The 16907-nt window shown below is 39.9% G+C and overlaps 1 protein-coding gene across 1 annotated transcript in view; it reads left to right on the top strand.

The window, feature by feature from the left end:
* Oxct1 (3-oxoacid CoA-transferase 1) overlaps positions 1 to 16907 on the top strand; it is a 121345-nt gene that overhangs the window by 19166 nt on the left and 85272 nt on the right. The window contains exons 6-7 of the mRNA XM_055601121.1: positions 3679 to 3785; positions 5943 to 6003. Coding sequence (XP_055457096.1) covers positions 3679 to 3785; positions 5943 to 6003 — 168 coding nt within the window. The remainder of the gene's footprint in view (positions 1 to 3678; positions 3786 to 5942; positions 6004 to 16907) is intronic.

Raw genomic sequence — 16907 nt, 5'->3', positions numbered from 1 at the left:
AATAAGGGAATTATTTATACATTATACTATTATGCTAGTTAACGGATTTTCTGAAAGAAGCTATAATCTATATATATTACACTAGTTAGGGTTAGTTAACTGACTTCCTGAAAGGTTTTAGCAGAAGTGAGAACATTTACCACTATTATTATGCCTCAATGAAATAAAAACAACCCATGGATTATGTTGACTGTGTATCGTGTTAAGCTCTTGTGCTCAGACATCCTAAAATGACTGGAAGAAAATAAAGTAACAAAGGAAATCTTAAGTTTATCTGAAATCTTGGAAAACGGGGCACAGTTATAATTATATAATGAAACAGAGAACTCAAATGATCCCTTTCATACTTTGTGTCTTAGACACAGGCTCAGCTTTTTACTGACTGGCCTGGGCTAATTTTTTTTTTATATTTTTTATTTTAATTTTTATTAATTACATTTTATTCACTTTGTATCCCCCCCAAACTCCTCCCTCCTCCCTCCCAATCCTACCTTCCCTCCCCCTTCTCCACGCATGCCCCTCCCCAAGTCCACACTGATAGGGGAGGTCTTCCTCTCCTTCCTTCTGATCCTAGTCTATCAGATCTCATCAGGAGTGGCTACATTGTCATCTTCTGTGGCCTGGTAAGGCTGCTCCCCCCTAAAGGGGAGGTGATCAAAGAGCATGGCCTGGGCTAACTTAAACTGTGGGGTATGATGGGGTACTTCAGAGTGAGCAACTGTAGTCAGATGAGACAATAGTAGGCCCCTAGCTAATGTATTTGACATAGTTAGATTTGAACTAATTAAAGACAAATACACAGGCCAATATATTATTCTGAATTTAAAAATGGCTTCCCATTGTCCTCGTCTTGATGGCTCAAGGAAGATAGTTGCTAGTGGCAGATGCAGCAATGCTGGGCCACACCTCAGGGGAGGTGGAATAGGAATTGAAGGTATGCCTGCCAGTACTGGGAACGTAGTGCTGCTGCTTCTGTTGATGCTCTGGGGAGACAAGAGGCCAATGGTCATGCCCCTCCTTAGGATCTGACATTTGTCTCCAGCTGTGTCTTCCACCTGGAGTTTTGCCCCTTTGCTGGGAGTCACCTATATTGATTAAAGTTTTTTTTTCAAGAACTTTTTATATTTAGTCTTGCTTTTTCACTGCCAAATTGGGTTTAAAAGTTTCTTGATTAAAACAAACAAACAGAAAAACCCAGGAATCTAATGAAAATGAAGCTTAGGAGCATATGATAAAAGCATTGCAAAAAATTAGGCTAATGTTTTGATAGTTCATTAGAAAGTGTAACATTAACATACCCCAAGAGACTATGGAAGGCTAGAATCTCTTCTGACTTTTCATTTATGCCTGGGGCTTGGTGCATGAATTTAGTACCTTTGTAGATTTGTGTAAAAATCAATTTCTCTCTGTCTCTCTCTGTGTGTATCTGTTTGTCTCTTTCCCTCCATCCCTGCCTCCCTCAGTCTCTGACTTCTATCTCTATTCTGCCTATTGTCTGCTCACATAGCTTAGCATTCATTCACTATGGTAAGAAGGTCATGGAGAATTTGAGTGGGGGTTTGAGTGTGATGTGTTCTAAGTTATATCTTGTAAAGATCACTCTGCTATTGGGTGGTACATTTATGGGGGCCCAAATTAAGAGAGGGTAGGAGGCCATGCATCGATCCTGGTGGGAATAGACAGTAGCTGGGATAAGGTGGTAAAGTAGAGTTTGTGTTAAGAATCAGGTCAGATGAAGACAGCAAAACCACGACATGTGATGTGGAGGACAGGAATCAAGATGGCTGATAATTGGGATGGGCAAGACATGAGACAACCAAAGAGTTCTGTGTGTTGCGGAAGAGGTGTACCTAGGAAGTTCAGGAGACTCAAGAGGAAGTGTGTGGCGGCTCTGGTCAGAAAATTTACAGAACATGAGGCATGTGTGTGGGTATTCAGACCCTAGGGCTAGACGGTATCCTGGGCCAGTGTACATCTAGAGAGCCCCTCCTTAAGTTAATGGCCCGGCAGAAGGGGAAGAGCTGCAGTGGAAAATGGGAAGGGAGGCCCATAGGAAACCCAGGGGAGCTAAAAGAGGGGCAGCTGGGTCAAAGAAGGATGGAATTGAGCAGCAGTGTGCAGGAATGGAGGTCCCGGGCAAAATCTGATGGAATGAATTCAAGAAGACCCTAAAGGTAAAGCGGAGGCCAAATGCACCATTTGAAATGAGCACAGTAGTAAGCTTGGTAAGCTTGTGCTTCCCTTTTTGAAGTTTAGAACAGGCAACACTAGGTAAGGTATTTAGAAAATACTTGAGTTTTCTATTTCTCAGCCATCAGCACTTGTGGATTTTCTGTTTGCTTCCTTTTGTGAAAGTTTTGTTCTGGAGGTTTTAAAGCTTTGTAGGCCAGGCTTTCTCTTGCTCTCCTAGCGATTCTCCTGCCTCTGCCTTTCAAAGGCAGGCATTATAATCATGTGCCACTGCTTGCCACATCATTGATGTTCACAGTGATGAATTTTGAAATACACAAACATTTAAAATAATTTTGTATGCTGGTGTGCATTTTGTCTCATGTAATTTCATATTAGTAAAGTCTTCGCCAGTGGTTTTCTTAGCTCATGTTTTTTAGCAAGAAACTGGGATATTTTTGGAGAAACTTTCCGTTAATAAACAGTCTGTTTGAAACTCTAAAAGTAAGGTTGAAACATCACTCACTGACAGAGTGCATAATATTATGCATGAGACCCCAAGTTCAGTTCCCAGAACACCCTGCCTTAAACACAGCAAAGCAGAAACTAACTGTACCCCCAACTTTGTTTTGGAACCTTCAAGAAAATGCATTCAGTCTTTTTTTTCCACTAGAGGGCACAGTGTGAATGCTATTGGAGTTCTGCCCTCACAGGGCTGTGCTTGTGCACAAAGGATCCAGCCCTCCATGGAGTTGTTTCAATTCTGTTTAATTCCCAGAGGCAAATCTCCAAGGGGGAAGGACAGGAAGAACATAATAGCAAAGGAGAGTTCTGTTTTATGTTTTCTTCCAAGAGGCAGTAAACATTTAAAAAAGGTCAATAGTATTGTATCAGGAACAAGTGAAGATGTGCAGTAAGTTAAAACCAGCATCCATAGTAGCAAAGCAATCAAGAATTTCCCATGAGTTAGTGCAAAAATTATACAGAGATTTATATGAAGAAAATCTGTCCAAGGTAAATGAAGATGTTAATAAAAGGAAGCTTGCACCATGCCCATGGTTAGGAGTTATGACAGTTCTTTTTCAACTAGTTTACTTTTTCTGTGATCATGGATTATCTCAACACTTGTTATAGATTACAGATTAATGAGAAACAGTAGGTAGCCATTTCATGTAACTTACAGATTTTAACTTTGGAGATAGAAGGAGAGGGGCTATATTCCATGCCCTAAAAGGTAATGAAGGCACACAGTCAAATGGATACAAGCACAGCCTACCTCTACTTGTAGAGGATCTAGTTCCTAAATGTACGAGACTTGCACGCAGTGTGGGACCTCTGCACATTCTCTTTCCGAGAAAGCCTGATGCTACCGAAGAAGTCTCTCGAGATTCCCCTTCCCGAGAAAGCCTCCCTAGCTGTTCCTAGTATGTGCCTCTTCCAAACACAGCACATTCCAGAGCCGCACATATTCTGTGCAAATACCTGACAGCGACTCTTTGTCTCCTACAGGTGAGGGAGTTTAACGGTCAGCACTTTATTTTGGAAGAAGCAATCACGGGAGACTTTGCTTTGGTGAAAGCCTGGAAAGCAGACCGGGCAGGAAACGTGATTTTCAGGTATTTTTGTAGAGGTTAAGCAAAAGAAAACATACTACTGTAGGCATTCCAGCTGGTGCCTGGCTTGCTGAGCCCCACCCTCACCTCCTGCCTTGGGTGAAAAGGAAGGTAAGGCCAGGAGCTTTGGCTCATGTGGAATGCTTGCTTATTGCCCGTGTTCCATCTTTAGTACTTAAAAATAAAATTAAACAAAATAATGCAGTAATGTCAGCAGCTCTGTGTTTTCTAAATTAGGACTGCAGAAATGGACATCACAGTGAGTTTCTGTCTGACCATTTAAAAATGGCTTAGAGTCATACACACCTGTACATGTGTATGTACGTATGTCTATGTATACATTCAGATGTATATGTACATCTATCCAGAAGAGCATGCAGTGCCAGGTGGTCCTGCTGATAGGCTGTATATTTTGGCCAATGGCTTGTTAAGTGATTGGATCCAGGGTTGTAATGTAGCTGGGTTGGCAGAGTGCTTGCCTAGCATGCCTCAAGCCTTGGTTTTGATTCCCCACACTGGGGATTGTATTGTAGCCCCAGCAACTGGGTGAGAGTTTGAGAGGGGGGTTGATGAAGGTAGGGCAGATCAGAAGTTCAAAGTCATCCTTACTATATAATGAGTGTGAGGCTAGCCTGGGATACATGAAGACCCATTTAAAAAGAAATGGATTTATGTACAGCTACATACAACTGTTTTTTTTCCATTTGTATTTTAGTTGCCAAGAATAGTTATTTTCCTAGCAAACATGGCAATAGCTAGGGCATCTCTTTTATTTTATATTGTTATTTTTATACAGTGTCTTAAAAATGTCAAAATTGCTCTGATATTTTTGGGGAAATTTCTAATAATAGTGAGTTCTTTTCTTTTGCGGCCTGTTTCTCCCAGGAAAGCCTTCTAAAGGTTCTGTCTGAAAAGCTAGTTATCCTTACAAATGCTGAGCTCTTGTTTTCATTATGTAGATAGCCACAGGCCTACATGATTTTCCTGTCATTTGATTAACTTTTGCATACTAAACTCTAAGTAATTATAAGTATTTTAATGTCTTGGATTTGTATATTAGGTAGTTGTATTTTGAAAGTTGAGCCACTTTGGATCTGTATGTAAGAAGTGAGCTACATGAACTTCCTCATAATTTTATTAGTTGCTGCTTTTAATTAGGAATTAAAAAATTCTTAATACAGGTAGTTTGGCCTCAATCATGTCAAATTCTCAAAAGCACTTACATTGTTTGTGTTTATTTCTGAAGGACTTAATGTTATATTAATGCTCTGATTTCTTAAATTCTAGGCTCTTGACATAAAACTACTTTTGTAAATTTTAGGCATGTGACACCTTGCCTGCTTTCTCTGACCATTGATGTGATGTTTCTAGAGTTCTGATGCTTTCTAAAAAAGGATGAATGAAGTTATATAGCAAATGACAGTTATTCCCCAAAGTATTTATGGACATCCTGTGCTCCAATGCCTGGCTGTGGTTTCTGAACACTTTACTTGAACCACAGTGGGCTGACCCTATGTAGGTGGTGATGGTCCCTGAGCTTTGCTGTGAAGTGAAAGCTCTCATCCCAGGGTCAAGTCATCTAGATTCTTAGCATACAACTGGTCCAGACACCACAAAGTTGTTCTTCCCAATAATCGTTAGTGAGTACCAGTGAGTACTTCATAGGCCGTCAGCTAGCTGAAGCTCCTCTTTAGTAGGGATGGACATACCATCTTCTGTAAGGCACTTGGTACTTTCTCCTTTCTCTCTTCCTTTGTGGTGCTGGGGTTGGAGCCCAGTGCTTTACCACCAAGCTATTTTTACCACCTAACTATTTCTACTTTTTAAAAGTTTGCCAGTGAACTGTATAAGTATGAGAACAAATTTTAATCTTGATTAAACAAGTAGGGGAATTTTATTTCAGATATTTATGAATATTCCTTCTATTTTTATGTGTAAAAACTATTGATTGAACATAAAAAATAGTCTTTCCATCCACTTATTATAAAAATCACATGTATTTAATGAAATGACTATGAGAGTTTAAAGATAGTTATAAGTCATGCATTCTTAGATTCATAGATTCTTGGTAGAAGTTCTTTGAGTGTGCATTTTCAAGTTTAAAGAGAAACATCTTGACTTTGATCTTTCTCCCTCTTCTCTCCTCCTTGTCTGATATAGGAAAAGTGCAAGAAACTTCAATTTGCCAATGTGCAAAGCTGCAGGAACCACAGTGGTGGAGGTAAGAGAAGAGGCTCTGAATTAATGTTGTTAATTCTCTTGTATTAGTTTTCAGGAGGACAAACAAAGACAGTTGTTTTGTTTTATTTTACATATGGAGAGATTCTCTTTAATATATGATTTGGATATGTAATTGTTGGCAGCTTTCTGGTCAACTGGGAGCTCACTAGAATGCTGTGCTGTCTTGGGAAATCTACTTAGCTTATAAAAGCCATTTGGTCTTTGAATAAAATCAGATGAAAATCTCAAGATGGGTTGATAGACAGTCATTAACTGCTTAATGACAAGAAATCATCTGAGAATACATTGAAAAATAATTTTGATGCTGTACAAATATATTATGTCTGCTAACGTAGGTACATTATCACTTAGTTGCTTGATCTTTGGGACCACTGTCGTTTCATATGCAATCATGTGGTGCCCTACTGTATGTAGATTGCAGTAAATCTGGAAACTACACTAACTCAAAGTTGATTGGCTTCCTGAGGTTGATGCTGGGAAGTCTTTAACAGGAAGGGTTGCATAAATAACTACTCTATTATGTTCAGAGCAGCTGAATATGTATTGACTGATACCTTTGGACGTCTTAGCATTTGAAAGAGGCTTGGGCAGTTCCAGCAGATCTGGAACTAGATAAGGATGCAGGATAGAGATAGGTGCTTACACCAAGGTCCTACCTCTTGGGTTGTACATATATGAAGGAGACATCAAAATGATTCTCAGCTTGGCTTTGTGGATCACTTTGGAACCAAATGGGAGTTTGGCATAGTCTTCCTTTTAGGAGGACTTTATAGGATGTGAGTATATGTTCCCACTTTTTTCACCTGGTGGTCACATTGTGTGATATCTTTTGTGTGATGTTTGGATTTACCTACAGTTGGCTGAGATGTTACTTCATGGAGACACTTCAGGAAGAGTGTTTTCTCAGAGAAAGTGAATCAGAGTGTGCCCTCAGTGATGGGGGATGTGGCATGTTTTGTCCAGTTTTGTTGTATTGAGTGCATCTAAAAAATGGATCATGGGCCTTTCTGTGTATCTTGTTTCTTATTTACCAAATCATCTTAATGACAAGACTGTGGCACACATCTGTAGTATTACTGAAGAATGATTGTCTTAGTTAGTGTCCCTACTACTGTGATACAACTCCATTACGAAAAGCAACTTTGGAAGGAAAGGGTGTTTATTTCATCTTGTAGCTTGTAGTCATCATCCAGGGAAATCAGAAGAGGAACTGAAGGCAGGAACCTGGAGGCAGGAACTGAAGCAGAAGGCATGGAGGAATAATGTATACTGGCTTGCTCTCCATGCTTTGTTCAGCTTACTTTACTATTCAACTTAGGACCATTTGTCCACATGGGCCCTCCAATAGTCATTAAAGAAGATAATACCCCACAGACTTGCCTAAGATTTCCTCTTCAGGTACTGGAGTTAAGAGCACTGACTATTCTTCCAAAGGTCTAGGGTTCGATTTCCAAGATCCACATGATGATCCACAATGGTATGTAACTCCAGTAACTCCAGTTCCAGGGTATCCAATGCCCTTTTCTGGCCTGCAGGACTGGGCACACATGTGGTGAATAATATACATAATGCAAAGCCACCATTATAATTAAAATAATAAAAAACATTCTTCCTAGATATGTCTAGGTTTGTGTCAAGCTGATGAAGACCAGCCAGCCTAAAGGCCTACCACATAGCTTAACATAATGGATAGCTTAACACTGGGGTTCACACACTGCTACAGCTCTGCCAGAAGCTGGCATTATACTAGGTAGAGCTCTCTTATAAATTTTGTCCCACTGTATTATTTTCAGCAACACTTTTCTTATAGGATCAAAAACTAGAGACATTGTAGGTAGCAAGAGAGAGTCTTTATTGTAAGGAGAAAGTTATTGGACTGAGCCTGCAGGCAGGCTATCTCCCCGCTCCATAACAGAAATCTCCACACTATCACAGCATTCTATCCTGGCTGACCCAGAACCACATTAGGATCCTGTCACTGTTGGTGCTGTGGGGCAGCCATTTTCAACTGATAGCTTACAATTTCGTGGTAGGCTGGCCGCTAGCCCTATGTGACTTTTATATTTGTGTTAATTAAAGCTAAAAACAGTTCCAGTGTTTAAAATATTATCACTAGTTAACATTCAAAAGCTCACTAAGCCTCTTATGGCTGGTAACTCCTGTGTTTACTTACATCATGGTCATCATGGAATGGTTTCTTAAACAAAGCTGGATTAAAAGCTTAATCAAGATGTGGTGCTGGAGAGACAGCTCAGTGGATAAGAGCACTAGCTACTCTTTCAGAGGGCCTGAGTTCAGTTCTCAGAACCCACATGGCAACTCACAACTGTCTAAATCTGAAGTCTGTTTATAATTATAGTCCCATGGGATCTGATGCCATACTCTAGTGTCAATACATGCAGACAAAACACCCATGTACATAATTAATTTCAAAAAAAGGAGTGAAGGTTCAATTCATAGACCATTCTGTCTGAGGAATTTAAAGCAGAACAGCTGAGGCAATAGTAGTATTTTAAACCTACCTCCCCTGTATGTTCTCTATAAAGGGTCCACACACTTAGATTAACTTATTAAGTGTTCTCAAAAGTAGAAAATATTTTGGAATTGAAATTTTTAAATTTGAAATCTTCATATTTCAGATGTGAAATTTTATTGTAACTTTCTGGTGTTTGTGTTACTCCAAGTCTAGTGAGAACCCCAGAGCTGTGCCTACTCAGTCTCTTCTGTGTTCTGTTAAGACTGTTATTTTTCTTGCTCTTCAGATTGCTAGAATCTCTCTCTTCCAGCCCACAACACTGTGTTTTGTGGTAGTCTGAATGGGAAGGATGTTTGTGAATTCATAAAAAATGTGGCATTTAAATGAAACTTGAAAGGTAATTACATTTTCACATTATTCTGATGTTAAAGGTTAACCATAATGATAATTAAAAATTTATTATGTGCCAGTCACAGTGCACATGCTTTCTATGTATTGCTATTTTAAATTACATTCCTAAGTAGAGCCACATAGAATGACAGCATTTGCTCTGTTCGATTATGTTACTTATAAATACTTCAAGTCATCATGAATGGATACCGAACCTCCAGAAGTCTAGATCGTTTTAGTGTATCAGAGTCAAGCAGGCATGTAGGGTTGGTTGTGTGTGTGTGTGTGTTGTTTTGTTGCTGTTGTTCAGTCTGTTGGAGGTTTTCTTTGCCACCTGTACCATATACCTTGAAGATGACTTTGAGTCATCCTGTGAGTAGTAGCCCTATAAATTTCTCTTAGATTCTGTCCATTCTATTGAGTGGTTTTTTGTGTGTGTGTGTGTGTGTGTGTGTGTGTGTGTGTGTGTGGTTTTTTTGTTTTTGTTTTTTTACATTTTCTCCTAAATCTGGTGATTGGAGGTGACTCTAGTAACTTACACAGAAGGAACTATCGCCATTAAAGATCCTATATTTCAGATAGCAAAGAAAAGTATAATTGTCTTAATTGTTTATAGCCCAAATCCTTGAGCACATGATCATCCTGCTTCCATCTACCAAGTGTTTGAATTCTTTAAATCATGCATTAACACATTGTTCATTTATATAACAGTTCATTTGTGATAAATGTTTTATGCCAAGAAACAAATCAGCATGTTTATGAAAAAAAGGACAATCAAATCACCTTTCATATTAATTTTTTTAACCTTGTATGAGGTATGGGAATATGTCTTCTCTTTCTGATGCATTCTATACAAGCTTATGACATATGAGAGCAAAGCGGAGAAAGGTGGTGTGCGAACGTCATTGCACGGCTCGCTCTGAGAAGCAGCAGCCATTTGAGCCCTTCCCTGTGAAGCTGCAGCCTGCTCAGTTCTGGTTGTGTCTATCTGCCCCTGTGAAGGAGCTGGCTGATTATCTGCGAGGAATACAAGGTGGCACACAAGCCAGAAAGATGTTTCTTTTTTTAGCCCAGACTGTTATTTCTGGGCCTCCCTCTCTCTGAGTGGGTAAAGTCCCTCCTGATGAACTTCACAGGCTGATGACCCAGGGTGACTCCTGGGTGTTGCACTGCATGTGTGTAATGAGTGAGCACCAAGGGTTGTCTAGTCTCCTGGGCTGTCTCATTTGGGTCTATCTTCAGGGGACTCTTACCAACCTCCCAAACCCCTGTGACACCCTCTCCCAGTCTTCTGAGTGCACGGCACACTCAATCCTGCCCTTTCCTCTATTGTCTTTTTTTCTCTTTTCATGCTTAACATAGAAAGCCTAGAGGAGGGCTGGGAGTTCTTTACTTAGGAGACTGGATAAAGCAGCCAGCGGTGCACATGCTGTCAGCCAAGGTCATCTGACTCAGCCACCGAAGTCTGCCAATGCTGCCTGGGACTGAAATAACCTGGCTGGTTTTTCCTCTTTTTCTTTTTTTATTTTATGTGTTTGTGTGTATGTGAGTGTGTGTATCAGTGCCATCAGCCAGTGCTTAAGTTAGTGTTATAAAACAAAGATTTACATAATACTCTTTCAACTATTTTATTTAATTTTGACTTTCAGTTACAATAAATATATTCATTTTCACAAGCTAAACTCATTTCTAATACATGCTATTTATCTTTAGATATATTGATGTAATTGCCTATCGAAAGAATTGTTTATATCAGAAGATAATAAATACATAAAATATAAACTTGCCACCTGCTTGGCTTACAAAGATTGAAGACCTATGAATTATCTATTTGAAGATTAGAGCCTGCCTCCTTCCCAGAGGTGCAACCACTATCAGGATAATTATGTGTGTTCAGTCTCCTTCTTTTTAAAATTCTGTGTCATAAGGAGGTATAAATAACTGTTTTCCAAAATGATATCCTAAGGTTTCTTTTCTTTCTTTCTTTTTTTCTTTCTTTCTTTCTTTCTTTCTTTCTTTCTTTCTTTCTTTCTTTCTTTCTTTCTTTCTTTCTTTTTTTTTGTATTTATAAGAGCAAAGCTTTGAAAACTGTGACATGGTGTTGTATACCATGGGTAGGCAAACACTATCTCTTTTTAGGAGGGTGACTTGAGGACTTGAGGAAAAAATTAGGGGACATCTGCCATCCTCCAAGCTGACACATGTTGTGTCTGGATAGAGAATACAGAAAGGCGAAAGTTGCCATGTAAATGATACCGCAAAGTTGTGCTTAAAAGGGCTGTGAGCGGCTGTAAGTGTAAGCAGAAGGCGTAAGGAACCCTCCAGAGCTCAACACTGCTGCAGTGAGCATTCCTCATCCTTCCCCCCCATCTGCATCCCCATCTCCTCCTTACCCATTTTATCTTGAGGCAGGCACCAGATATTATGTCTCAGTGATGTTTAAGACAGGTTCACTGATGCTCAGAAATTCTAGCATGGCTGGTACCTCTCTGGGTGCTGCAGATTCATCAATGAACATGAGGGAAAGAAAGGTCTCCTCCCTCAGGGAACTTTCATTCTGATGGTCCAGACAGACCATGAAGAATAAATGAGGGAGATGGATAGCGTTTAATGATGTTAAATATTAATGAGGAAAGGAGCATGAAATGTCAAGGCAAAAACAATTCATTAACAAGGTATTCAGGGAAAAGCCTTGTTGTGATGACTTCTTTGCCTTTTGGCTTTGTTTTTTGAGACAGGGTTTCTCTGTGTAAAAGCCCTGATTTCCAGGCTTGCTTTGTAGACCAGGTTAACCTCAAACACACAGAGATCCACCTGCCTCTTCTCCCAAGCTCAGGGATTAAAGGTGAATGTCACCATGCTCAGCCAGGACTTTTAGTTATTTTAACCTTTATTTTTATTTTATGTATATGGGAATCTTGCCGTCCTGTATGTCTGTGCATGCATTCAGTGCCTGCAAAAGCTGGATGAGTGTACTGGTTCCTCCAAAACTGGAGTTGGAAATGTTTGTGAGCTGCCATGTGGGTGTTGAGGAATTGAACCTAGGTCCACTAGGAGAATAGCATTCTTAGCTGCTAAGCCATTCCTTATGAACCATTCTTTGAACAGCCATGAGAACAGTGACTCTGAGGTTCAGGTGGAAGACTTTTCCACCTTGATGGGGTTCCCCATGAGTAAGCATTGGCTTCTGGTTGCAGGATTTTCAGTGTCTACAGCAACCTTCAGGATTGGAGTCTTCCTGTGTGTCTGCAGTTTTCAAAGGCCCTGTAGACAACTTTCACCTGACCTCCTAGTCCGAGGGAAGAGAGATAGATGGTGGGGTCAGACCTTAGACTGTGGTTCTCAAGTTGTGACATTTGGATGTCCATTTTCCTTTTAGTTAGAAACATGTCTTTAAAATTTATTTGGGTATTCTTCCTTATCAGCAAATAAGGATAGTGAGGAGTAAACAAGTGTAGTAAAAAGCCTCTAATCAGAAATTTAACCAGGGTGCAGTAACACAATTTTCTTTTAAATAATATATAGAAAAAACTTGAACCATTTCTGTTGACAAAAATCAGCTAGTTTATGTCTGGGTTTACTTCATTGATCCTTTCTACCATAGAATGCATTCACAATTTTTTTTTTTTCCAAGACAGGGTTTCTTTGTGTCGCCTAGAACTCACTCTGTAGACCAGACTGGCCTTGAATTCACAAAGATCCACCTGCCTCTGCCTCCCAAGTGCTGGGATTGAAGACACGTACCAGCACCCCTTAGCTTGCATTTACATTTTTTATTTTTAATTTTTGTGAGAATTTCATGAATGATTACAGTATTCACATAATTTCCAGCCTTTCTTCTTTCTGCTCCAACTCCTCCCCTGGGTGTTGTTGTATAGTTATGCCACACAGGATGATGATACTCTTTCCATGATCCACAAACTATCTGAAAAGAACCTCAGTGCCAGGTTGTTGGTCATGGGTGTCCAGGAGACTCGCCAAACCATTTAGACTCTTGCTGTCGTTGTCTTTTGTTGCCTTCCAGAACTTGAAGGTAAGACCCCTGTACTGGCTGGTTTTATCAACTTGACACAAGCTAGAATCATCAAAGAGGAAGGAGCCTCAGTTGAGGAAATGCCTCCATAAGATCCAGCTGTAAGGCATTTTCTCACTTCATTATCAATGACAATGAGCCCAACCCATTTTGGGTGGTGCCATCCTCGGGCTGGTAAACGTTCCTTCTATATGAAAGCAGGCTGGCAAGCCAGTAAGCAACATTCCTCCATAACCTCTGCATGAGCTTCTGCCCCCAGGATCCTGCCCATTTCGAGTTTTGTCCTGACTTCCCTTGATAATGAACAGCAACATTGAGCTATAAGCCAAATAAACCATTTCTTCCCCAGCTTGATTTTTGATTATGGTGTTTTGTCACAGCAATAGAAACCCTAACTAAGACAACCTCCCAATTGGAGACACCAATACTTCAGACATAACATGTCAAGGAAGTTAGCTGTAACTGACCTGGAAGCTTCCTTCCTGAGGACCAGCTCTCATAGTATCTTGAGGTGCTATGTCAGCTGCCAAGGGAGAAAAGCGATGACTAGCCTACTCAGCTTTAAAGCCTACAAACCTTCAAAATGATTGGGCTGGCAAGGGAACCCAATGGTGCAATAGTCATACTTATTTTCGGGGTGACCAAGAGCTGTTTAATTAGAGTTGGGTCCCACTCAATGGTTGGGAATCCATGTATTCACATTGTCCCCCAACCTTGGTCCTTCTTAGGACTGTTCTTACTGAGCTAATGATGTCACCATGCCTGGTCAGGTTTTAAAATTTTTTAACCTTTAGTTTTTGTTTTGTGTATGGCAGTTTTCCCTTTGTGTATGTCTGAGCACCACACACATTCAGTGCCTACAGAGGCTGGAAGAGTGCAGTGGATCCCCAGGAAATAGAATGAGAACTGTTTGTGAGTCGCCATGTGGGTGTTGGGGATTTTAACTTGGATCCTCTGAAGAGCAGTATTCTTAACTGCTAAGCCATCTCTCTATCCCATGTAAAGGGTTTTAAAAAATAATTTTTGTTGAGAATTTCATAATGCAATCTATGTGTTTTTGATCAAAAGCACCTTCCAATTCCTCTACTCCAGTTCTTCCCTATCTGTCCCACTACTTTTTCTTCTACCATGATGTTATTAAATTCATTGAGTCTGCTCACTGCTGTCTGTATGTGTGTGGGCATAGGGGTACTTAGTAGAGAATGGATAGTCTCTTGGACCACATCACTGAAGAAAACTGAGTCTCCTCAGCATCCATTGCCAATAGATCCCCAGCTAGGGGTAGGACTTTTAGAGCCTCTCCCTATCTATATTAGAATTTGGGCTGGCTTGATCTAGTGCAGGTCTCCTGCATGTGATCACAGCCACTGTGAGTTCCTGTGTGCAACAGCCCTGACACATCTAGCAAATATCGTTAAAGAGTTATAGCCCAATAGCAATGAAACTAACAACATCAACAAGGCTATTTATACCATGTACTTTAAGGCAGAGTACTTGAAGTCATTTTTTAAAAATGAATATCCAAGTTACTTTTTATTAACCATTATTTTATAGAAGGAAGAATTGGGGATAAGGAAAGGCTTTAGGTTAAATAATATAAGCCAGTGAGAGGAAGTGTTTTGTTTTGCTTCCTTTTAAAGCTTCTGTTCTTAAGCATAAGCAGAGGATTGTGGGTGTGTTTTCTGGTGCAGGTTTTACGCCATTACACTATGGCTTTAACATTTTTTAAAAATAATTTTCTTCCTTATTATTAGCAGAGTCATAGATCTTTATATAACTGAAATTTTCAGTTAACTAAATGCACCTCCAGGACAATGTTGATACCTTTATAAACACAAAATTAAAAGTCATCCAGTAATATTAACCTTTGAAAATGTATAGCATAATATAATCTTCTAAAAGCTGTGCGATGAAAGCCTTCATGTTTGGGAAGCTAGAATTTTTTCCTCCCAGAGGAAAGAATGGATATAACATTCAAATGGTAGTTTACACTCAAGACTGAAGTTTCCTCAACCTGCCTAGCAACATTTGATTATGACTGCTATTTAAAACAAGTACTGCCACTTTGGAGTCCAGCCTACAAAGAGCTTGGAAGTAAACGTTCTGCACAGTCACTAAAAGAATCAGTTGAAAAAAAGAACAATCAACAAGTCATTTTTAATCCTTTAGAGAGCTGAATTCACAGGACAAACCACTGCCCGCAAATGAGGGGACAGACAGAACCATGGAGTGCTGAACAGAAGCCTCCATGGAAACCATGGGAACCATCCTTGGGATAGGAGAACCTGAGCTGCAGTGAGTGGACTGTTGGAGGCTCATGTCAATGAGAGCTACAAATACCACGTGGCTCATTCTTAGAAGAGGTGGGAAGAAGTGTAAACATTTTGTCTTAAGGTGTTTCTGTTTCTAAAACAGATAATAGTCACTGTCTCAGACCATAGACCACTATAATCTGAAGATAGGACTGACCTGAAAACTGGAAGTTAGTAATTGGATGGTGTGCTGGGTAGTTTTATGTCAACTTGTCGTAAGCTAAAGCCATCTGAGAGGAGGGAAACTAAATCAAGAAAATGCCTACATAAGACTGGGTTGAAAAAAAAAAAGAAAGAAAACAACAACAATAACAAACAAACAAACAAAAAACAAAACAAAAAAAAATTGGGTTGCATGGTACTGGCATAGAAACAGAATGGTGGATCAATGGAACCGAACAGAGGACCCAGAAATAAACCCACCACTTATGGACACCTGATCTTTGACAAAGATGCTAAAACCATATAATGGAAAAAAGATAGCATCTTCAACAAATGGTGCTGGTCTAGCTGGATATCTACATGTAGAAAAACGAAAATAGATCCATACTTATCACCCTGCACAAAACTAAAGTCCAAGTGGATCAAAGACCTCAACATAAAACCAGACACATTAAAATCATTTAGAAGAAAAAGTGGGGAAGACCCTTGAACTAATTGGCATAGGAGACAACTTCCTGAACAGAACACCAACAGCACAGGCTCTAAGAGCAACAATCAATAAATGGGACCTCATGAAACTGAAAAGCTCCTGTAAAGCAAAGGACACCATCATCAAAACAAAACGAATGCCTCCAGATTGGGAAAGGATCTTCACCAACCCTCTATCTGACAGAGGGCTAATATCCAGTATATATAAAGAACTCAAGAAGTGGAAAAGTAACAAACCAAGTAATCCAATTCAAAAATGGGGAACAGAGCTAAACAGAGAATTCTTGATAAAGGTATATCGAATGGCAGAGAAGCACTTAAAGAAATGCTCATCCTCATTAGCCATCAGGGAAATACAAATCAAAACGACCCTGAGGTTTCACCTTACACCCATCAGAATGGCTAAGATCAAAAACTCAAGTGACAACACATGCTGCAGAGGCTGTGGAGAAAGGGGAACCCTCCTCCATTGCTGGTGGGAGTGTAAACTTGTACAACCACTTTGGAAATCAACCTGCGCTTTCTCAGACAACTAGGAATAGTGCTTCCTCAAGATCCAGCCATACCACTCCTAGGCATATGTCCAAAAGAGGCTCAAGTGCACAATAAGGACATTTGCTCAACCATGTTTGTAGCAGCTTTATTTGTAATAACCATAAGCTGAACAACCCAGATGCCCCACAACTGAAGAATGGATACAGAAATTGTGGTAAATCTACACAATGGAATATTACTCGGCAATGAAAAATAAGGAAATCATGAATTTTGCAGGTAAATGGTGGGAACTGGAAAGAATCATCCTGAGCTGAATCAGCTGTCTCAGAAACAGAAAGACACACATGGTATATACTCACTCATATAGACATATAATATAGGACAAACCTACTAAAATCTGTACATCTAAAGAAACTAATTAAGAGGGAGGTCTCTGACTAAAATGCTCAATCCCCATTGCGAAAGGCAAAGAGGATGGACAGAAGAAGAAGAAGAAGAAGAAGAAGAAGAAGAAGAAGAAGAAGAAG

Source organism: Psammomys obesus, unplaced genomic scaffold, assembly GCF_907164565.1.
Source record: "Psammomys obesus unplaced genomic scaffold, mPsaObe1.curated_primary_1811, whole genome shotgun sequence".
In the NCBI taxonomy this organism is placed as follows: domain Eukaryota; kingdom Metazoa; phylum Chordata; class Mammalia; order Rodentia; family Muridae; genus Psammomys; species Psammomys obesus.
The sequence above is the reverse complement of the archived record's forward strand: the minus strand, read 5'-3'. Positions and strand labels throughout refer to the sequence as shown.